This window comes from Eulemur rufifrons, chromosome 3 (genome assembly GCF_041146395.1).
Source record: "Eulemur rufifrons isolate Redbay chromosome 3, OSU_ERuf_1, whole genome shotgun sequence".
Classification (NCBI taxonomy): Eukaryota; Metazoa; Chordata; class Mammalia; order Primates; family Lemuridae; genus Eulemur; species Eulemur rufifrons.
This window is the reverse complement of record NC_090985.1, coordinates 6,530,847-6,553,595: the sequence shown is the minus strand read 5'-3', so window position 1 is coordinate 6,553,595 and position 22,749 is coordinate 6,530,847. Positions and strand designations below refer to the sequence as shown.

At 39.4% G+C, this 22,749-nt stretch overlaps 1 protein-coding gene across 3 annotated transcripts in view; it reads left to right on the top strand.

Annotated features, from left to right (window-relative positions):
• The first annotated feature begins 1,609 nt into the window (after nucleotides 1-1,609).
• FANCI (FA complementation group I) overlaps nucleotides 1,610-22,749 on the top strand; it is a 69,799-nt gene continuing 48,659 nt past the window's right edge. Inside the window, exons 1-12 of one of the 3 annotated variants that reach the window (XM_069466625.1) lie at nucleotides 1,610-1,663; nucleotides 4,854-4,956; nucleotides 10,917-10,989; nucleotides 12,687-12,817; nucleotides 13,256-13,412; nucleotides 13,491-13,548; nucleotides 14,904-14,945; nucleotides 15,372-15,495; nucleotides 16,116-16,201; nucleotides 17,799-17,925; nucleotides 21,356-21,448; nucleotides 22,463-22,599. In XM_069466625.1, coding sequence (XP_069322726.1) covers nucleotides 4,873-4,956; nucleotides 10,917-10,989; nucleotides 12,687-12,817; nucleotides 13,256-13,412; nucleotides 13,491-13,548; nucleotides 14,904-14,945; nucleotides 15,372-15,495; nucleotides 16,116-16,201; nucleotides 17,799-17,925; nucleotides 21,356-21,448; nucleotides 22,463-22,599 — 1,112 coding nt within the window. In that variant the 5' untranslated portion in view covers nucleotides 1,610-1,663; nucleotides 4,854-4,872. Of the gene's footprint in view, nucleotides 1,675-4,853; nucleotides 4,957-10,916; nucleotides 10,990-12,686; nucleotides 12,818-13,255; nucleotides 13,413-13,490; nucleotides 13,549-14,903; nucleotides 14,946-15,371; nucleotides 15,496-16,115; nucleotides 16,202-17,798; nucleotides 17,926-21,355; nucleotides 21,449-22,462; nucleotides 22,600-22,749 lie in introns of those variants that run through there. The other 2 variants (XM_069466624.1, XM_069466626.1) reach the window with 2 other exon arrangements.

Genomic DNA, 22,749 nt, shown 5'->3' with positions numbered 1-22,749 from the left:
GAACTGGCAAGTAGACCCATCCCACCCCTGAGGGCTGGGAGTCAAGTCCCGTGGGTACCTCAGATTTGGCAAGTCCAAATCTGAAGGCCGCATGATCACCCCCAAACATGGTGCTTTTTCTGGGCTCCCTCTGTCAGTTAACTAGTAGTATCAACCCACCTTCAGCTCCACCCCAGTCACTCAAGCCTGAACATTCCTCAACTCCTCCCACATCTCCTCTGCCCTGAACATTTGGGCTTCCTAAATCTCTACCTCCTAATCTTTCATGTGTGGTCCACTCCTTTCCGTCCCCACTGCCTGTCTGGGCCACCACCATCTATCTCTGGGGCAACTTATACCCTCCTAAGGGTTCTTGCCTTCAGTGCCCCCCACCCAGCTTGTTACTGAGCAATCAATGGGCTCGCTTCCTGATGCGCATAGAAGCCAATACCATGGCACTAGTTTTTGAGAAAAGAAAGGCTTTATTGTGAGTTTACTGGCAAGGAGATAGGAGACAACTCTCAAGTCTATTTCCATGGGAAGGGGCTGGGGCAGGTTTTATAGGCAGAGGATAATGAGGTGCTGCTGGAGGTATGATCCGATGATCCGACTGAAGCACGCCATGAGGTGATGCCAAGGCTTACTTCTTGATTCGGTCCCTGTTCCTCCATGGGAGCACTCTGGTTCCACCTGTATTAACTTTTTAGTTCCGGCCTGCTCAGGGCCATAAATTGGGCAAACTTGGTTCATCTGAGCATGTTCAGGTTACATGACCTGCAACCTTGGGGGCCCTGGCAACTGAAAAACCACCCACCATTTTACTACACAAAGCTGAATCAGATTGGGCTGGTTCTGCGGTTGCAAGCTCTTTTCTTTTCAACAATCGCAGTACTCACCTGCCAGAAATAGCATTCTACAATGTGAATACAATCACGTCCTTCCCTTCCAGGGGTTCCGCACTGCCCCCATATAAAAAAGACTTAAAAGCCCCTGCTTTCCCACTCCCACCTAAGCCTTCAGCTTCCGAACGGACCAGGGGCTCTCTTGCTCACTGGATGTTCGTAGGCCCTTTGTACAAGCTGGTCCCTCAACTTGAAATAGACTCTTGGCCCACCCCTCTGTCCTCCTCGCTATCGCAGTTGCTCATTTAACAAGTATTTACTGAGTAAATATTTTGCCAGGCTGTGCACCAAACGCTGGGGTTACAAGAGTGGAGAAAAAGAAAGCCCCCTAACCGCACGGGGCTTACAGCTGAGGGGATACTGTCCCCTGGCACAAGGTAGGCCATGAAATACGCCTCTGCCTTCCAGGTGCTTCCAATACAAAGACAAACGGGGCCATCCGTTGATTAGTTTCCTCCCGCACTGACGACTTCCACGACGGGACACAACGTAAGTGTAACCAGCAGGGACACCGCGCCGGGCACGCCTAGGCCACATCGCGCATGCTCACTCTGCAGTTCCCCCCCCCCACCCGCGAGTTCAGACAGCCGTACCCCCCTCCGACTGAGCGTGGGAACGTCCTAGAGCTCCGGACGTTCCCCCCACCGTCATCCTTAATGGTACACCCCACCTGAGGGCGCCCGGACGGCGGAAACGAGCCGCGGGGGCGGGATCTGTTGCTTAGGGTGACGGAAGTGGAGCGGCGTTCGCTTGAGCGGGCTTTTTGGAAGTTAGCGGCAGTGGTGAGCCGGAGGTGGCTTTGCAGAGGGGCTTGCGCGTTGCCCAGGTGGGACTGGGCCCCTGGGAGGGAGCGGGTCCGTGAGGACGGGAGGGCTCCCGTTTCGATGTGGCGTTTGGGATTTTCTGAGGCCTAGAAGGCCGGCGCGCCCCGCCGTCTGCCGCCGAGCGCCTGGGCTTTCGCAGTTCCCGCCTCCCGGCGCCCGCCTCGCTCTGAGCCCCTCTGGTAAGGGTCAGCTCCTACTTCGAGAAATTTCTCTCAGCTTTGTTTCGCATTTATAGCCTGGTCACAGCCCCCATCACCAGCTGCCTCGTTTATAGTTTCTGTGTTTGTGTTCACGTCTTGTTCTCTGAGGAGCCCCGGGGGGAAGACCACGGCTTTTCACGTCGATGGTGCCTCCGTGGTGCCTCCACTGTTCTCGGGTCTTTATCTCTGGGGACTTTTTTTTTTTTTTTTTTTTGAGACAGAGTCTCGCTCTGTTGCCCGGGCTAGAGTGAGTGCCGTGGCGTCAGCCTAGCTCACAGCAACCTCAAACTCCTGGGCTCCAGCGATCCTCCTGCCTCAGCCTCCCGAGTAGCGGGGACTACAGGCATGCGCCACCATGCCCGGCTTATTTTTTCTATTTTTAGTTGTTTGGCTAATTTCTTTCTATTTTTAGTAGAGACGGGGTCTCGCTCTTGCTCAGGCTGGTCTCGAACTCCTGAGCTCAAACCATGTGCCCGCCTCGGCCTCCCAAGTGCTAGGATTACAGGCGTGAGCCACCACGCCCGGCCTCTCTGGTGACACCTGACAAAGAATCTACTGTGCCCGCAGGGACTTCTCAGCCACCTGCTCGTTACCTCTGGTTTTAGGACGATTTTAGCAAATGTACCTGCTGAAATAGGTTGATTTAAACGCACTCCCCTTTGGAGCCGTCCCTCCCGGCTGGACGCCTCTTTTGGGTGGTGTTCTCTGTTTGCACCCAGTCGTCAGAAGCCTGGGATCTCGGAGGCTGGAGCTGGACCGGCTTGTATCTCATTTCTCTCTCTGCCACTTACTGGCCTTCTGCCATTGGTGAAATTAGCCTCAGGATCCCCAAGATTCTTAATCTAAAACGGGGCTGATACCACCTGTGTAATAGGGCTGTGAGGATCAAATTAGTGCACGTGTGAAGCGCTGAGCTCACTGTCTTGCCTGTTGTAGGGGTTCAGTAATTCATTTGTTCAACAAATAATCTGTTGGGTACGTTGTGTGAGCTAGATACTGTGCTCAGTGTTGGAGGTACGGTGATAAAACCAGACGTGGTCCCTCCCTCATGGAGTTTATAGTCAAGTCTAGTGGGAGATACAGTCGTTAACCTGGTCATTTACACATGTAATACTAAAAATCGGCGGCAGTACGTAAGAGTTAACTGGTGCCGTCAGAGATTGTGATAGGGGAGCATTTAACCTAGACTGAACTAATGCAGTGTGGATTGAGCTGAGATCCGAAGGATTTGTAGGAATTTACGATAAAAGATTGGGGGGCAGGGGATGGAAGGAGAGGTATTTACTTAAGTTCCAGATGGAAGATCATGTGGAAAGGCCAGTGGCAGAAAAGACTTGGAGATTTGAAGGACTTGAAAGCAGAAAGCAGTTCAGTGTGGCTGGAGTATAGAGTGAGGAAGGGGAGTTAGGCCTGGGTCAGGCCCTGCACGACTTTTTTGTCCTGACTTCAGGATTTTGGACTGATACGATGAAAGCGATGAAAAGCCACTTAAGAGTTTTAAGATGAGGATGGGGTGGAGAGAAAGTGAGTCACATGATCAGGTTGCGTTTCAAAAACATCACTTTAGTTGCTGTGTAGACGGGGGTTGGGGGGGCAAGTTAAGAAACTATTGTAGTAGTTCAGGCAAGAGAGGATGGTGGCTTTGGAGTGATGTGGCAGTAGTGGCGATGGAGAGAAGTGGATTTGAGAGGTGTTTAGTAGGTAACATTGACAGGAGTTGGTAATGGATGTGGCAAAAGGCAAAGTTAAGAATATTGCCCGTGTTTCTGATTTGAGCGGCTGAGTGGATGACGGTACCATTTATGGAGATGGAAACAGGAGGAAGAAGAAGGGGAGCAGGTTTTCTTTCTACCAGTTTGCATTTTCTACTTCTATTTCCATGGCTACTCAGTAAATCCTATCTACCTTATATGCCTCCATTTCATCACTTTCTTTCCATTCCCTAGAGTCACCACCCTAGTACAGGCCTTTGTCACTACCATTACAATAACCTTCAAGGGTTCTCTTAGTTTCTCCTTATTCCCTTTCCACTTTAATCTGCACAGTGATGCTAGGTTTGGTTTCCTCACTCTTTCAATCTTGTCAGATTGTCTTGCTCAAATTTTTTTTCTTTTCTTTTTTTTTTTTAATTTTACCTCAAGGAACAGCAGTTCAGTATTTTGCTCAACTTTTTGATGGTTCTCAATTATTTACAGGATAAAATCTGAATTCCTTACCCTGGTATGTAAGATGTCACACAGTTCCCAGCCTGTCTTTCTAACCTTCCTACTCACTGCTCTTCCTATTTGAATGCTGTACCTTAGCCAATCTACTGATTTTCCCCAAATCAGTTTTTCATTTCACAGATTAATGCCTTTGTTCATGATACCCTCCTTCCCAATAATGTATAATGTATGCCATCTCATTGTCTTGACTATCTAAATTTAATCTCTAAGCTCCAATTCAAGCATTCCTTTGCTGGGAAGCCTTGACATTTAAGTACACAATTATATCTTTAGCCTTGTTAACTTCTCACTTGTTTTTATAGCATTTGATTGGCACTTAGCATTTACAGTGCTATTGGTTTTTTCATTTATTTATCAAATATTACTTTATTACATGCTTATAATGTAATATATTCCTGTATATATATTTATAGTGTACTACGTATTTGATATCCCATTAAATGACAGCTTTGTTCTAGGCAGTGTGCTAGTAACAAGTGTGGGCAAAAATTATGAAAACACTTGATTAGAGTATAGGTTCCTAATAAGAAAATTCCAGGGAATTTTTGAGATCATTATGGTTAAGAATCACCTACTTGAGCTAGTCAGTAGTCCTTAATCTGTTGAGTGCTCACTGCATAATAGGTATGAAGTATTCAGTTAACAGGGAGGGGGACAAAAAAAAAAAATCAGTCTTGTTTACTTCTGGAAGCTTCATCCAGCTCTGACATTTTTCCCTTACAGTTCCCTGATATGAGCAAGAATGGACCAGAAAATTTTATCTCTAGCAGCAGAAAAAACAGCAGACAAACTGCAAGAATTTCTTCAAACCCTAAAAGAAGATGATGTGAGTATTAGGAAGCATGTTCTACTAAAAGTAAATGTCAAGCATGATGACAAATTGAAAGGGCATGAGAGAAAGAAAAATTATTCTGCCTCTTCGTCTATTCCCCATTCACCTTAGGGAGAATAAATCTCTAATTGTTATAGATAAATTGCTATTAAATAAATCAAAAGGATTTACTTGATAATAATTCATAGATGTAAATAAATTGGGGGATGGGGAGAGGTGAAAAATGGATAACTTAAGGGCATTTGTGACCAAATTCAAATCTGAAATAGCCTAAGAATAGAATGCTTTTACAACTGCATATGTAAAAGCAAATTAGTATGTTTCTATAGTTCTTAGAACAATCCTATTTGAAGATAATATCTAGACTGTAGCTATGGATGTGAGACATTAGTTTTGCTTATTGATGCTGCTTTATAGTTTTTCTTAAATTTACAAGCAGACAAATATTTTGAAACTATTAGTAAAAGAAAATTAATGCCTGTGTTTTCACTGTAAGTATATGATTATAAAATGGGATAGTAATTACCTTATTTATATGTTAGGCTGTTTATTCTTACTAATATTCTTACCTCATAATACTGCTCCTTTTTCCATAATCAGTGATCTCAGCCTATCTAGATCCCTGCCTGGAAAAGCATCCCTTTTCAAGAATAACCTTAAACATTAATATATGTAATAATATAAACAAATTAAGACGTTGAGCATTATGTTTTTAAGGGAATTTTGATGTGCTAGTCTTTTAGTCATTGAAGGAAGGTGCATCTTAGTCTGTGTTATCTGACATACTAACTGGGAATTGATGTAAGGATGCTCTTTGAAATTATCCAGGATTGCTTTTGCAGTAGTTTTTTTGAGACAGTGTATCATGAGTTGCAACTTGAATCATTCTATAGATAAGATTTGATTAAAATCAGCATTTAAATTATTTATTTATTTAGAAGTTATATTTTACCTGCTTCTAAAAGGAATTTGAGGAAGCTTTAACATTATATGTACTATAAAATAAGCAAAAATAAGAACTAGAACAAAATTCATGATGTGTATGGATACTATGAATTACTTCTCTGATCCTTACTCATCACAAAGAGAATCCTCTTTGGTTTTTTTGAGGATGAAATGAGATAATGTATGTAAAGGATCTAACATCTGATTGGCACTCAATAAACATCCAGTAGACACTGAGTAAATGTTAGAAAAGTTCTTCCAGCTCTTCCTGGTTTTAAGTCCCTTCACTAACATGGTCACATTCCTCTGAATACTTTTTTGTCACTATTTCCCTTAAAAGTTACACGCCTCAAATTGAGCATGGGGCTCCAGATATGTTCTGTCACTAGGGTAGAATGATACTAATATTTCCCTCATTCTTTCATGAATGAAGAATTAACTTTGGCAGCAATATCTTACTATATCAATGGAAGCTAAATCCAGGGGAATTTTAAGAACATTGGTACAAAACTGTCAATGAAACTAAAGACCCTATTATTCTAACTGTTCCCAGTAGTTTTTCCACTAATGTCCCTTTCTTATGTTCCAGGATCCCACTTGGCATCCTCCTACATTGCTCTTAGTTGTCATTTCCTCTGATTTCCTGCAATCTGCAACAATTTTCTTTCCTTGTCCTGCTTGATCTTGCTAACCCTGAAGAGTATTGATCAGTTGTTTTGCTGACTGTGTCTCAGTTGGGGCCTGTTTGTTGGTGTCTCATGCTTGAACTGAGGTCACATATCCCTGGCAAAAGGACGACAAAAATGGTACCATGCTCTTCTCAGTGTATCACATCACTGGACTCATGATGTCAATGTCATTCCTGGTGATAACTGACTTTGATACTGGTAACAGTGATTTCTGCTGAGCTTTTCCATTATACAAAGAGAAAATTGGATGAGAAGCAAGATACTTGCATGGTCTTAAATGTCTCCCTACAAATTGCTTACTGGTTGCAAAGGGAGGGGGGGAAAAAGTAATTATAATGTGGGAAAATCAGCCAACACACTTAACTGGGTGATTAGAATTGATATCACCAATGACGGACAGGTGGACATCATGTGCCTCCAGATGTGATACTCAGAGAAGGAAACAGTATCACCTGTGTCTGTCTGAGACCACATAAACTCAGTTTAACCACAAGGAAACATCAGACAACACAAAATGAGGAACGTTCTGTTTTTTAAAAAGAAAATCTGTATTTGGATTGTGCTATTAATTTGATATTTCTAGTCTAACAACTAATAGAAAATTTTTGAAGGCTTCTAAAATAAGAATACTTAATCTTAGTTGGTCTACTTCTAAGGTTTTTTTGTTGTTTTTGAGACAGTTTCAGCCAGGCATGGTGGCTCACACCGGTAATCCTAGTTCTCTGGGAGGCCAAGGCGGGAGGACTGCTTGGGATCAGGAGTTTGAGACCAGCCTGAGCAAAAGCTAGACCCTGTCTCTATCAAAAATAGAAAAAGTTAGCTGGGTGTGGTGGTGTGCACCTGTAATCCCAGCTCCTCAGGAGGCTGACGCAGGAGGATCGCTTGAGCCCAGGAGTTTGAAGTTGTGGTGAGCTGTGATGACACCACTGCACTCTAGCCAGGGTGACAGAGTGAGACTCTGTATGAAAAAAAAAAGATAGAGCCTCACCCTGTCTCCCTGGGTTGTGTGCAATGGTGTCATTATAGCTCATTGAGCAACCACGCCTGGCTTATTTCTAAGTTTTAAGATGTAGTAAAAAGCTTATGCTTTATGCTCTGAGTAAGATCAGAGAGGAAAACTAAAGATCACATAAGTAGAGGGAGTAGAGGACAGACGAAATAGAAGAAAATTAACATTTGTTGAGCACCTGTTGTGTGTTAGGCCCTGTGCAACGTCTTGTACCCATCATCTCAGTCCTTTGAGGTGAAGAAGTAGACACACATAATAGATTAAATAACTTATCGGAGATTATATAGCTAGTAAATGGCATAACCAGGATTCACATCCAGGTCTTCGGATTCTAGGTCCAGGTTTTTTTTTTCCCCCTCCTGTGCCACATTGCCTCTGTAGAAACTTAACATTTCCAAAAAAAATCAGTTTCTCAACCTTGGCACTGCTTACATTTTGATTGGATAATTCCGTGTTGTAGTGGAGTCTCCTGAGTACTGCAGAATGTTTATTGTAGCATCCCTGACTTCTACCCACTAGATTCTAGTAGCACTCTTCTAGTCGGGACAGCCAGATTCGTCTCTAGACATTGTCCAGTGTCCCCTTAGGGACAAAAATCACCCCTGGTTGAGAACCACTGCTCTAAGGGTTATATCAAGTTGAAGGGACTAGGCAAGAGCAGTCAGATACTTCCTTTAAGAAAGGAGAGATGGACTCCAGTTAGAACAAGCTCATGTAGTTGTGGACCAGATCAAATTATTGTTTTATTTGTCTTGGCTTTTGTGGCACTCCTCTCTGGATTATCTTCCCATATTATTGACCTCACCTGCTCAGTCATCTTTACTGGTGGCTGCTTCTCTTTGTAATGACAGATTGTTGGTGTTTCTCTTTGCTTTTCTTTGTCTTCCTGGATGGTCTCATCTGTTTCCATTGATGCTCTACTTTGGCATATCTCGTTGTTTGCATGACGCCTACGCTTGGATATCTTAGCATTCTGAGCCCCATAGCATACCTGCTGAATCAGAAACTATGGGTAGAGCCCAGCAATCTGTTTTAGAAAGCCCTCAAGTTGAATGATTTAGATGCTTGCTTAATCCGAAATTTTTACCACGTCAATGGATGGTGCCACCATCCACTCAGTTAGTTGCTTAAGCCAGAAATTTAGGAGTACTTCTTAATTTCTTCTTTTTCTTCATCATTATGCCCCCTTCACTTCCAAAGTCTGAGGAATTTCTACTCCTAGCTCTCAAATATATCTTGAATCAATTTTGGGTGGGGGGTGGGGAGAACAGGGTCTCGCTTTGTTGCCCAAGCTGGAATGCAGCATGCAATCATAGCTTACTGCAACCCTGAGTTCTGGGCTCAAGTGATCCTCCTGCCTCAGCCTCCTGAGTAGCTGGTACTATAGGCATGTGTCACCAAACCCATCTAATTTTTAAATTTTTTGTAGAGATGAGGTCTCGCTATATTGCTTAGGTTGGTTGGTTTCGAACTCCTGGCCTCAAGTGATCCTTGTGCTTCAGCCTCCCAAAGTGTTGGGATTACAGGCATGAGCCACTGCATGCAGCCAGAATCTACTTTTCTAGCTTTTCTTCTAGTGGAATCTGTCTACTATTTGTAGCTCTCAAATGTATTTTGATTCTATCTACTTTTCTTTATCTTCTGTATTAGCATGCTAAGCTGCTGTTACAAGGTACCACAGACTGAGTAGCTTAAATAAGAGCCATTTATTGTTTCACAGTTCTGGAGATTAGAGGTTGAAGATCAAGGTGTTGGCAGGGTTGGTTCCTTCTGAGGGCTGTGAGAATCTGCTCTGCCCCTCACCTTTCTTCAGGGGTTTGCTGCAGTCTTTGGTGTTTCTTGGCTTGTATCACCTGTTCTCTGCTTGCATCTTTATATGGCATTCTTTTTGTGTGGGTGTCTATGTCCAGATTTCCCCCTTTTATAATGGCATCAGTCATACTGGGTTAGGCCCACCCTAATGACTTCACTTAATTTCATCTGCAGCAACCCAATTTCCAGATAAGGTCACATCTGTAGGTACTAGCAATTTTTTGCAAAATTTGGGTGGGGGAGAGACACAGTTCAACCCATAACATCTCCCTTGCTATCACTCCCTATTTCAGTTTTAAACCTCCCACAACCCATTCTGTACACAAGGAGCAAGAGTGATTTTTTTTTTTTTTTTTTTGAGAGTGATTTAAAAAAAAAAAAAAAAATCACTCTTTTTTTCTCTGTAGTAGCTTCTATTGCACTTAGATAAAAGCTAAGTTTTCTGTAATGGCCTTAGAAGATTCTTTATAATCTGGTCCTTGCCCATGTCTCCAAACTCATGTTCTACTACTCTTTTCCTTACTACTCTCCAGCCATATTGGTCTATTGGTCTTTTTTCTTTCTAAGTCCTTGGCCTCAAATATGCTTCTTCAGGGCCTCTGCACATGATGATTTCTCTATCCGGAATATCCTTTCCTCTCTTTGCATAACTACCTCTTTCTCATCCTCCAGGTTTCTGCTTAAGTATCACCTACCTCAGAGAAGCCTTCTCTTATTACCCTAGCTGAAGTTGCCTTTCTTTTCCCAATTATTGTCTATCTCAGCCTCTTATTTGTTTCCCTTACAATTTTTTTTCTGTTTTTTTTTTTCTGTCACCCTTTCCCCTCCTACTCTTTCCATGTCTGTCTTGTTTATCCTTATATTGAGCCTCAGGAAAAAAACATGCTCAAAAAGTATTTGTTGAATGAATGTGTATCCCAAAAATATAGCACATACCGGCCGGGTGCGGTGGCTCACGCCTGTAATCCTAGCACTCTGGGAGGCCGAGGCGGGTGGATTGCTCAAGGTCAGGAGTTCGAGACCAGCCTGAGCGAGACCCCGTCTCTACTAAAAATAGAAAGACATTATATGGACAACTAAAAATCTATAGAAAAAATTAGCCGGGCATAGTGGCGCATGCCTGTAGTCCCAGCTACTTGGGAGGCTGAGGCAGTAGGATCGCTTAAGCCCAGGAGTCTGAGGTTGCTGTGAGCTAAGCTGACGCCACGGCACTCACTCTAGCCTGGGCAACAAAGTGAGACTCTGTCTCAACAAAAAAAAAAAAAAAAAAAATATAGCACATACCTAGTGCTGATTAAGTACTCAATGTTTATAGAATGAATGTATGAGGAGATTTGAGTCTTGACAGTCCAGCATCATATTAAAATCTACCCTGCTCCATCTAAATAAAAATTATGTCTCTGAATGATCTAAACCTAAAAAAGGAATGCCTTTTCATGTTGAGTGTTTAGGTCATTGGAGTAGAGGAGATTTGTAACTTTTTCTTTCTTTGATTGCAGTTGACTAATCTCCTTCAGAATCAAGCAGTGAAAGGAAAAGCTGCTGGAGCACTCCTGAGAGCCATCTTCAAAGGTAATAATTAATGTTACTTCTATCTCCCTGAGTTCATTGGTAGATTTGTTTACTTTGGGCCTATGTTGCTACTTTTCTTACTGTTTGAAGCCCCAAGGGAACATTTTCTGTGTTTTGAGGATTCTACAGAATTAACTAAATCATCACTCTCCTATCTAATGGACTTAAGTAATTTTACTAAAGGGAGGTGAAGTGCTACCTGAGATTGTATTGCTGATTTGGGGGCCTGTAAAGAATGTACTTTCCATAAAATCTGCTTTGGTTTACTTGTGCTTTTAAAATTGTGGAGAAGAGCAATATTTAGTACTTACTCTGTGCTTAACAAGGGCTAGGGAGCTCTGGGCTTTAATGAAATGGAATATCTTGGGTGCCTTATATAGAGATTCTTAATTCTTTGTGAGGGACACTTGTTTTCCTGTCTTATTTATTTATTTTTTAGAGACAGAGTCTCACTCTGTTGCCTGGGCTAGAGTGCCATGGCGTCAGCCTAGCTCACAGCAACCTCAAACTCCTGGGCTCGAGCAATCCTCCTGCCTCAGCCTCCCGAGTAGCTGGGACTACAGGCATGTGCCACCACGCCCGGCTAATTTTTCTATATATATATATATATATATATATTTTTTTTTTTAGCTTTCCATATAATTTCTTTCTATTTTTAGTAGAGATGGGGTCTCGCTCTTGCTCAGGCTGGTCTCGAACTCCTGAGCTCAAACAATCCGCCTGCCTCGGCCTCCCAGAGTGCTAGGATTACAGGCATGAGCCACTGCGCCTGGCCTGTTTTCCTGTCTTAAACAAGGACCAGTTTATGTTGGAGATTGTGACTCCCAGTGGTTTTATAAATTCTTGTAGGATAAAATTGTACAAGGCAAAAATTAAAAGTGGCTTTGGATTCATACCAGGTATGTTAACTTGATTTATTTTTCCCCTCCCAAGTAAATTGAGTCTTCACTGCAAGGGTACGAAAACATATCTTCCTATTTATGGAGGAGCTCCAGCCGAATTCTGTCTCCTCCAGAGGTTGGTAGGCTATTGGCTTTCACCATGCTGTTGGAGTACTTTTCCTATACTGCTGGGTTAGGGGCAAGGAATATGACGAAGTTATGTTAAAATGCCACAAAAGTTACTCCTCTTACTGAGACTCAGCTTTTTTTCTTGAATAAACACTCCCTGGATTGTTGCAAGCCTTTGGTTAACTTCCAGAGTTCTGAACAAGTTGATTTTGACAATTTTTTCAGTATTCTCCTTTTTTTTTTGGAGGGGAGGATTTTCCAGCATCCTTATTACTCTGTTCCTGTTGACATCACTTAGTGATGACATTTTGAAATGAATTATGTTAAAGGCATTAAATTTAGGTTACTGGATTCCCCAAAAGCTGTAAGATATTTTGGAAGGTTTCTTCCTCCTGTTCTATATAATAATTAAGTTAAATTAATGAAATAGGTAAATGAAGAAAAGATGACATTTCAGTCCCTTTACTTTGGCTAAATCAAGCACCTTTCCAAAGCTCCCAAATGTTGCTATTCTAAACATTGTAGTAACAAGTTGTTTGATAATTCTATTTCTTTTTTTCCCTGCCTTTGATATGGCAGTAATTCTATTTTTTTATTAAACTACAAACCTGTTTGTCGTCCCTATTTACACTTCAACATTGTAAGACTTCTTTCTTTGTTTCTGTACCACCTGTTTAAAACAATTAGGCTCTCCCTGCTCTGAGGAGGCTGGAACTCTTAGGAGAAGTAAGATGTACACTTTTTGTATCCACTTGGTGGAATCAGGGGATTTGCAGAAAGAAGTAGCATCTGAGATCATAGGATTACTAATGCTGGAGGTAAGATGGAAGACAAAATCTTTTTTGTTTTGCGGTGGGTTTTTTTTTTTTGGTTTGTAATTTGTTGAGGGAAGGGAAACTTAGTGCCAACCCCAGCATAGTTCCTGTTTATGAATAAGAGCTGTTATTAAAAAACAAAAAAGTGGATGAAGGAGCAATAAACCACCTTGATGTATACATTACATTTCTGGTACCATAGACATATCTCTTTGAAGAGTTGGCATATTTGAAAACTTAGGGAACTGATGGAAGATTCTAACCTTTGAAATGCTTTACAGTTAAAAGTGTCAGAACAAAATGATTCCATGAATCCTTTATAGGACCATTTCTGGGTCTTGATGTCAATTCAGTTATTTTAGCTAAAGACTTTATATCTTGGAAGGAACTATCAAACATTGGATTTCTGCTTAAGATTTTCTTTATCCCATGAACTTTTAGGCTCACCATTTTCCAGGACCATTTTTGGTTGAATTAGCCAATGAGTTTGTTAGTGCTGTCAAAGAAGGCGGTCTAGTAAATGGAAAATCTCTGGAGTTATTGCCTATTATTCTCACTGCCTTAACCACCAAAAAGGGAAATATGGCTTATGGAAAAGGTAATTTTCTCCCAATTTTAGTGGTTTTGTCTCTAGTCACATAGTCAAATTATTTCTAAGTGTATTTTGCATTTCTAGGTGAACTGAGTGGGGAAGAATGTAAGAAGCAGTTGATTAACACCCTCTGTTCTGGCAGGTGAGTCTTTCTCATTAATGTGTAGAACTTTCTCAGGACTACAGGTAGCCAGAAAAAGAACACCATTTATTCCAGGAATTTGTATCTATAAAGTTTTTAGTCCATTTTTTTGTTTATAAGATACCACTATAAAACCATTTAGTCTGCAATGAATTTTTGAGAAAGATGATTTACTATATTCTCTGCTCCAGGACTATGCATATAGTTTCTGTTTACTTGACTGTCTATCCTTAACACAGCAATTTAGTCCTCTAAGTATTATTTGTAGTCCCAAGGTCCTTAAGGCTAGGGAAGTCACCCTGCTGCTATATCTTTTATATTTTTTTAAGGGAGTAGAACATACAAGTCATATTTATATCCTTTAACCAGTAATTATATTTCTGAGAATCTACCCTAAGGAAAGCTTCAATATACAAAAAATCCTCATCTATGAACATGTTCAGCATAGCAATTTGTGACCAATGTAAGCATATAGTAATAGAGACATGTAAGTTATGGTATATCAATTAAGGTAGAGTCACTCCATGAAATTTATACCCATTAAAAAGGAAATGTATTGAGATACACATTAAAGATGAAAAATCCTTACTATATAGTCAACAATATAAAGAGAATGCTAACTGACACAATACTATTGATTACACTTGGGTATGTTAAAAAGAACAAGGAAATACCCAAGATTATTTAAACAAGAGATAATGGCTTTTATGTTTCCTTACATAAGATCCTTTACATAAATAATTTTAAGCATGTATCAGAATGTGTATGTTTGTTTGCTTTTAATTACATAAGAATTTATTCAAAATATGTTGTAATATACCTTGCATTTTTTTATTTAACACATCTGTTCACATCAGCATATATAATTCTAAGTCATTCTTTTTAACGGTTCTGTAGTAGTCTATTTGGCCAGTCTCCATTTATTGGGTTATTTGGTTGTTTCCAGTTTTTTGCTATTACAAAAAGTGTTTTAATGAATGTCTTTATATATCTAGATTACTTTTTACAAGAATATATTTCAGGTAGTAAATTGGGTGGATATGTGGTTATTTGCATTTTTAAAGTTGGTAAGTATTGCTGACTTGTCATGCACTCCCTAAAGCAGTATGTGAAGAATGTTTCTCACAATCTCACCAGCGCTGAGTATCATCAGACTTCTTGATTTTGCCTATCTGATAGGTTAAAAACTGCTGTTTCATTATTTTAAATTGCATTTCTTTGATCTTGTTTCCCAGTATTGCAAAATCAAACTTGAAATGGCATTATTTTTTTTCCTCCTCATTAATTTTACAGTTATATGTAAATAAGTTAAAATGAAATAAACTTTTATGTTCTTTGTCATTTTCTTTAAACAGATGGGACCAGCAGTATGTAATCCAACTCACCTCCATGTTCAAGTAAGCATCATCTTTCCCTTTTCTTTTTATACCCTGTTTTGTGAACTTACCTGCTAGAAATTGAAAATAGCAAACTCAAACACCAGTTCCTCCTTAGTAAGAGTATTAGAACATCTCTTTTCTGCTACGAATTCCCTCCCCATCCCCATCTCCTTTTTGGCTTTATTTATTTATTTAAAATACAACTTTATGATTTTTTTCCAAGATGCCTTTGTTTAGGTAATGTTATCGGTTAAAGGTTTTTCATTAGCGAAAAATCAAAAGGGGCAGTTACAATGTTCTATTGTTGCCTTAATTCCCTGCTCCCAAATTTTATTTCTTAAAATATGTTTAATGGAATTTTAACCATTATAAAGCTCCAAATTGAATTTCTAAAAGTAAGACAGTTAGGCTGTGGCTGTAGCCTTTAGAATCTTTGATCCACAGGGATGTTCCTCTGACTGCAGAAGAGGTGGAATTTGTAGTGGAAAAGGTGTTGAGGATGTTCTCCAAGATGAATCTTCAAGAAATACCACCTTTGGTCTATCAGCTTCTGGTTCTCTCTTCAAAGGTATAATAAAAAAGTATTTCTCTTTGATTTTTGATGGCATGATGAATTATAGACATTCAGCATATTTATATTTTTGGTTTACATATTCGGACATAGATGCTTTCATTTCATGTATAGTGATTTGGACTAGTAAAAAGGTCATGCTCCTCAGCTAAGGAAAAAACGTACATTATCTCTTATATTACTACATTTTCTTTGTGATAGTAAACGGGATAAAGGTCTCAGGAAGAGTAAACTATAAACCCCTTAAAGTCTGACAGTAAAGAAGTATTTCAAACCCTGTTTCAACATGAAAGTTGAAACATTGTCAGTTTGTCTCTAGATTGTAGCTTTCTTAAAAAAATTGTACTTGATGCCGGGCACGGTGGTGCATGCCTGTAGTCCCAGCTACCCGGGAGGCTGAGGCAGGAGGATCGCTTGAGCCCAGGAGTTTGAGGTTGCTGTGAGCTAGGCTGATGCCACGGCACTCACTCTAGCCCGGGCAACAGAGCGACAGTCTGTCTCAAAAAAAAACCAAAAAAATTGTACTTGAGAATTCTTTAGGCTGTGAAGTACTTTAAATTCAATTTGGTTATTTTGCATTTTAATTGGGTGACCTTACCTGTTTTGTGTTCTTTCAGGGAAGCAGAAAGAGTGTTTTGGAAGGGATCATAGGCTTCTTCAATGAGCTAGATAAGCGGCACACTGAGGAACAGAGTGGTGATGAGTGAGTAATCTAGTGTAGAAATAAACATCATTTTTACATATTTATCTAGTCATTGTGCAGTTTAATTACTTCTGTGTCTTCTCTTTCACCCCCTACTTTCACCTCAGCACAGAACTTCCCTAATCTTCTCCTAGCTGTTTAGTAGTAAAGTTAAGAGAATAATGTAGCCTTTTCAGCTCTTTGTTTGCATTTTGGGAAAATAGCGATAATTGTCCTGTAAGTTACCGGTTTAAAGCCTATTTATTAAGTGTCTGCTCTCTGCTAGAAACTATTTAGCCTTGGAGCTATAGTGATGAACCATTCACACAATGTCCCTGCTCTATTTTGGTGAGAAAAGAAAATAACAAGAAAAATGTTAGAGTGGAAAGCACTATGCAGATAATTCAAATGGATGATGTGACAGTGATACCTACCACAGCTACCTTAGATGGGTGGGGTCAGGGAAAACCTCTTTGAGAAGGTGCTATTTTAACTGAAGCTTGAATGGTAAGAGCCATAATATATAGATTAGAGAAAAGAACATTTTCAGGTAGGGAAATAGTACAAAGGCAGAACACAGTGTGGTGTGTCTGAGAGACAGGGTTTTTTTGTTAAGCAAACATTTGTAAAGTGCTTATTCTGTGCCAGGTGCTGTTCTAAGCACTTTAAACCTCACAACCCTATTTTGCCTGTATTTTATGGATGTGGAAACCAAGAGACAGAGAAATTAAGGAATTTCCCAAGATTATATAGCCAGAAAGTGGTGGAGCTGAGATTTGAATGCAGGCAGTTGGGCTGCAGAGTTCATGCTGTTAACCCTAGTGCAGCCTATTGCTCCGAATCTAAATAAAAACAATTGATTAGTAGGTGGTCTTAGGTACTGAGTTAGGAAAAGCTGACAGAGAAGCAGGTTTTGGAGGAAATAATGAGTTCAGTTTTGACCACATTAGGTTCGAGATGTATATTAGCAACCCATAAGGAGGTGTTGAGCAGGTAGTCTGAAGTCGTAGGGAGAGGCCTGACCTGGAGATACAAATTGGAAGGGACTAATGCCACGGGACTGGATGGGATTGTCTAGGAAAAGCATGAAGAAAAAGAGACCCAAGACTCAGCTCAGAGGCATTCCACCATTTTACTGTCAAGCAATAGGGGAGGATGGGCCAGCAAAAAAAAAAAAAAAAAAATTGAGAAGAGGCCAGTGACAGTGCCCTGGAAGCTCAGAGAAGAAAGTATTTCAAGAAAGAAGTGGCTAATTGTGTCAAATCTGCTGAGGTGTTAATTAAGGTGGGACTTTATTGGTTTTAGTAATGTGGAGGTCATTTGTGACCCTTGCAAGAATAGTCAAATGCCATGGGGAGAAGGGTAGGAAGAGGATAGAAGCCTGATTGAGTTGGATTGGACTGAGAAGAGACTGAGATAATGAAGTGGAATTGACCGTAGACAATTCTTTCATGAAATTTTGTTATAAAAAGGAGCAGAGAATGGGGCAGTAAAATTTCTACTCTACTCCTCCAGTGACTATTTGCATTCAGTTTGAGTCGGTCTACTTGTTCATCACAGCACCTGCACTTGTCCCTCACTCGAATGATAGCTCTTACCTTTCTATTGAATCTTTTAGGCTGTTGGATCTTGTTACTGTGCCATCAGGTGAACTTCGTCATGTGGAAGGCACCATCATTCTACACTTTGTGTTTGCCATCAAATTGGACTACGAACTAGGCAGAGAACTCCTGAAACACTTAAAGGTAGCACCAAACTCTTAAGGTGATCCTAGGTCTCTTTATGAAATGGGAATGTTTGAACTTTTATGCCAGTTATGACAGGAAACAGAAATATTGTAGAATGATCTTGGGTCTAGAGGATCTCTTTTTTAGTGTTGAAAGTAGAAAATATGTGATGTCACCACACATATAGCCAGGAAGTCTCAGGATGTTCCATTTTTAAAGCCTCTCCTTAAATGTTCTAGTGCAAAAAGAAAGAAAGAAAAAAAAGTGAAGACTGTTCGGCAGGAAACTAAAAATCTAATTTTAACTCTATCTTATGTGTCCTTCAACTTTGGCCTCTACTTCCCCATTTATGAATTAGGATATTATTTCTAGTGGTATATTGTAGAGTTTTTTGACACTAAGTCATTCATCATTAAATATTTGTAAAGTAGTAAAATAAAAATCATAAGTGTTTTGAACTCTTTTAAAGAAAAGTAGTATACAGATTTATTTTTTCCTTCAACTTTTAATCTTGGAAATTTTAACCCACAGAAAAGTTAATACTATAGCACAATGAACACCTGTATTCCCCTCACCTAGATCCACCAATTATTAAACACTTTGCTACATTTGCCTTCTCTTGCTTTTTCTCTCTTACATACACTATTTTTTCCTGAACCATTTAAAAGTAAGTTGTAGAAACCATAGCACTTCAATGCCTGAATATTTCAGCATCCGTCTCCTAAGAATAAGGACATATTACCACAATATCATCATCACATGTAGGAAGATTAACAATAATTTCACAATATTGTTTAATTTATAGTCCCTATTCAAATTTTCCCAGTTGTCTCCAAAATGTCTTTTTTAGCTTTCCCCCACCCCCATGCTCCAGGATCTAATCAGGCTTCCTGCATTGCATTTGGTTATGTCTCTCTAGTATCTTTTGATTGATATTTTTGAAGTGTCAGCCCACGTATGTAATATCCCACATTGTTGGATTTATCTGATTGTTTCCTTATGATTAGGTTCAAGTTAAACATTTTTGGCAAGAATACTTTGTAAGTGATGTTCTATACTTTCCCTTGCAAGGTCAGCAAACTTCCTGTAAAATGCCAGATACTAAGTATTTTAGGCTTTGCAGGCCATGAAGATTTATCACAAGTATTCAACTACATTGTAGCAAGAAGGCAGCCACAGATAAATCATAAAACTGTAGTTATGGACACTGAAATTTGAATTTTATTTAATTTTTATGTGATATAAAATATTATGCTTCCTTTTTTTTCCCCCCCTTCCAACCATTTAAAAATGTAAAACCAGTCTTAGCTTAAGGGCTGTACAAAAGTGTTGGACTAGATTTGGCCAGTAGGCAGTAGTTTGCCACACACTGTTCCATGTATTACATCAGGAGGCACATAATATCAGCCATCCTGCTACTCGTGATGCGAAATCATTTGCTTAAGACCATGACCATCAGTTTCCTTCATTTGTAAATATATATGTATCCCTTTGTAATTAGAAAGTAATCCATGGGATCATAAGTTGAGATTATGTGAAAATCCTTTTCTCATAATGGTTTTTGTTTTCCTATCAATTGATAATTCTTGGCCTAAATTAGTAATTATACTGGGAGTTGCAAAATGGTAGAATTAAAATTAGAAAATTTTAACTGCACCATTCCTTCTACATTATTAGCTGGCATTCTTCTGTAAAGAAGCCTCCTCTTTCCCTAGTGTTTTGAATATCATTATGTATCCATGAACCTTTTTTGATTGAATGCTTTCATTATTTACTATTGTTATTATCTGTTTTAAGCACAAAGTTACCAAATCTGGCCATTTGGATCCTTTAAGTTGGCTTATGTGTCCTTTTGATGTGACCCCCATTAGTCTTTGGACATTTTTTTGACATAAGATATCCAAGGCTCACCTTGTACTTTCCTTGCCCCATTCTGATGCCATTTCTCCAAGGAGCCCTGGGTCCCTTTTGTAGGAAAGGATATTTAAAAACCATGACCTGGGAGCTAGGCTTTAAAGCATCTTTATCTTCTGTGTATCTGTTCACTCTTCTTTTTATTTAGGTTCACAGTAACTATACTCCTGGTCTTTTCAAAGAACCAGCTTTGTATATTTTGATCCACTCTACTGTTTTGTTTTTGTTTTTTTCCTGTTTCATCCATGTTTGATTTTGTATTCTTTTTTGTTATTTTGGTGTCATTTCTTCTAAGCCTCAAAGACCTATTTTTTAAACTTAGTTGAGGTAAAATTCACATAACATAAAACTCACCCATTATAAGCATACTATTCAGTGATTTTTCACAAGTTTACCTGGTTTTGCAACAATTACCATAATCCAATTTTAAAAACATTTTTATCAACCAATAAGATTCTTCCTGCCCATTTAATCTCCATTCCCACTCCCAGCTCCAGACAACCACCAATCTACTTTTTGTCTCTATAGATTTGCCTTTCCTAGACATTTTGTATAAATGGAATCATATGATAGATGATCTCTTGTGTATGCTTTCTTTCAATTAATGTAATGTTTTCAAGGTTCATCTATGTTGTAGCATATATAGTATTTCTTTTTATTGAATAGTATTCCATTGTATGGACATATATCAATTTTGCTTAACTACCTGCTAGTTGTTGCACATTTGAGTTTTTTCTACTTTTTGGCTGTTATAAATAATGCTGTTATGAAGATTCACACGCAAGTCTGTGTGTAGAAATATGTTTCATTTCTCTTGGGTAGATACCCAAGAATGGAATTGCTGGTTTGTGTGATACATTTATGTTTAAATTTTTAAGAAACTGCCAAACTGTTTTCAAAAATGGCTATATCATTTTACATTCCCACCATCATTGTATGAGGGCTCCTATTTCTCTACATCTTGGCCAGCATTTGTTCTTGTCTTTTTTTTATTATATCCATTCTAATGGATGTGAAATGGTATCTCATGGAGGTTTTACTTCACATTTCCATTAATGACTGATGATATTTGAGTATCTTTTCATGTACTCATTAGCTATTCTAATATCTTTCTTGGTGAAAGGTCTATTCATATCTTTTGCCCATTTTTTTATTGCATTGTCTTCATGATTGAGTTGTAAGAATTCTTTGTATATTCTAGTGATAAGTCCTTTATCAGGTATATAATTAACAAATACTTTTTCCCAGTCTGTGATTTGTCTTTTCATTTTCTTAGTGATATCTTTCAAAGCACAAAAGTTTTGAATTTTGATGAAGTCCAGTTTTCTTGCTTAATTTATACAAGAAAAAAGTATGCTTTTGGTGTTCTAAGAAATCGTTGCCTAATGTTCTTAAAGATTTTCCATGTTTTCTGCTAGAAGTTTTAGCTCTTACATTTAGATTTTCTTATCCCTTTAAAGACCTGTTTTTAAGTGGGCTGTGTTATGCTTTTAAGGTGTAAGTAATGACTTTGTTTTTGGTTGATCTCTTCTAGGCAGGACAGCAAGGAAATTTCAGTAATAACTTATGTCCCTTCAGCATTGCTCTTCTTCTCTCTGTAACAAGAATACAAAGATTTGAGGAACAGGTATTTTTTAATGCCATTTTTGTTTCCTTCTATAGTCAGTAAAAAGGAGTATAATAATCTGTTCTTGTTATTAGTCCTTTTCTAAATAATTCTACCCCTATCCTGCCAGCAGCAAAGCTGCTGTAAGACGTGTTGGCCCCCACTGTTCTCTGGGGCCTCCTGGAAGACTTCTTCAGGTATTTGGGTTATACCTCTATTTCCTATTGTGTGGTAAGCCGGGTAGTGAGGTGGGAATAAGAGTGGAAACAGGCCGGGCGCGGTGGCTCACGCCTGTAATCCTAGCACTCTGGGAGGCCGAGGTGGGCGGATCGTTTGAGCTCAGGAGTTCGAGACCAGCCTGAGCAAGAGCGAGACCCCATCTCTACTAAAAATAGAAAGAAATTATATGGACAGCTAAAAATATATATAGAAAAAATTAGCCGGGCATGGTGGTGCATGCCTGTAGTCCCAGCTACTCGGGAGGCTGAGACAGGAGGATCGCTTGAGCCCAGGAGTTTGAGGTTGCTGTGAGCTAGGCTGACGCCACGGCACTCACTCTAGCCTGGGCAACAGAGTGAGACTCTGTCTCAAAAAAAAAAAAAAAGAGTGGAAACATATCACACAGCCCCCCAAGTTGCAAGAATGGGAAGTTTAGCTGAATATTCACCAGGAGTTTTATTATGTTGTAGCTTTCCAATAAACAGTCCCTGATTGAATTAAAATTAATGAGAATAGGTTAGTTGCAAGGATGAAAATATAAAATCCTTTACCCCTTTTTTGTCATATGTTCCCAGGTTGTGGGTAATATTTATATTGATTTTTTTTTTTTTTACATCCTTTTTTTGGTTTAAGAAAGGCTTATCTTCAACTCTTTTAAGTTCCCACTGAAAGTCATAATTTTTATATCATCTTCATCTGATTAAACAGTTGTCATCGGGATATGAATGGCAGCTTGTAGGAATAGTTAACAAGGTTAAGATTCATAGCATGATTTAGAATTTGTACTTCATTTTCCTATTTCTTTCATTATATTAGGTGTTTGATCTGTTAAAGATTTCGATTGTGAAGAGCTTTAAGGATCTTCAGCTCCTCCAAGGCTCAAAATTTCTTCAGAATTTAGTTCCTCATAGACCTGGTGTTTCAATCATGATCTTGGAAGTGGTGAAGAATAGGTAGGTGAGTTGGTGAACCATATCTCAAAAGGTTTACAAGGTATTTAGTGTTAGAAAATACAGTGTGATATCATACTTAAAGCTCATCAGAGAAAACTGATAACTACAGCTGTTGACTTCACACATCACGGTTTAATTCTTTAAAATTGG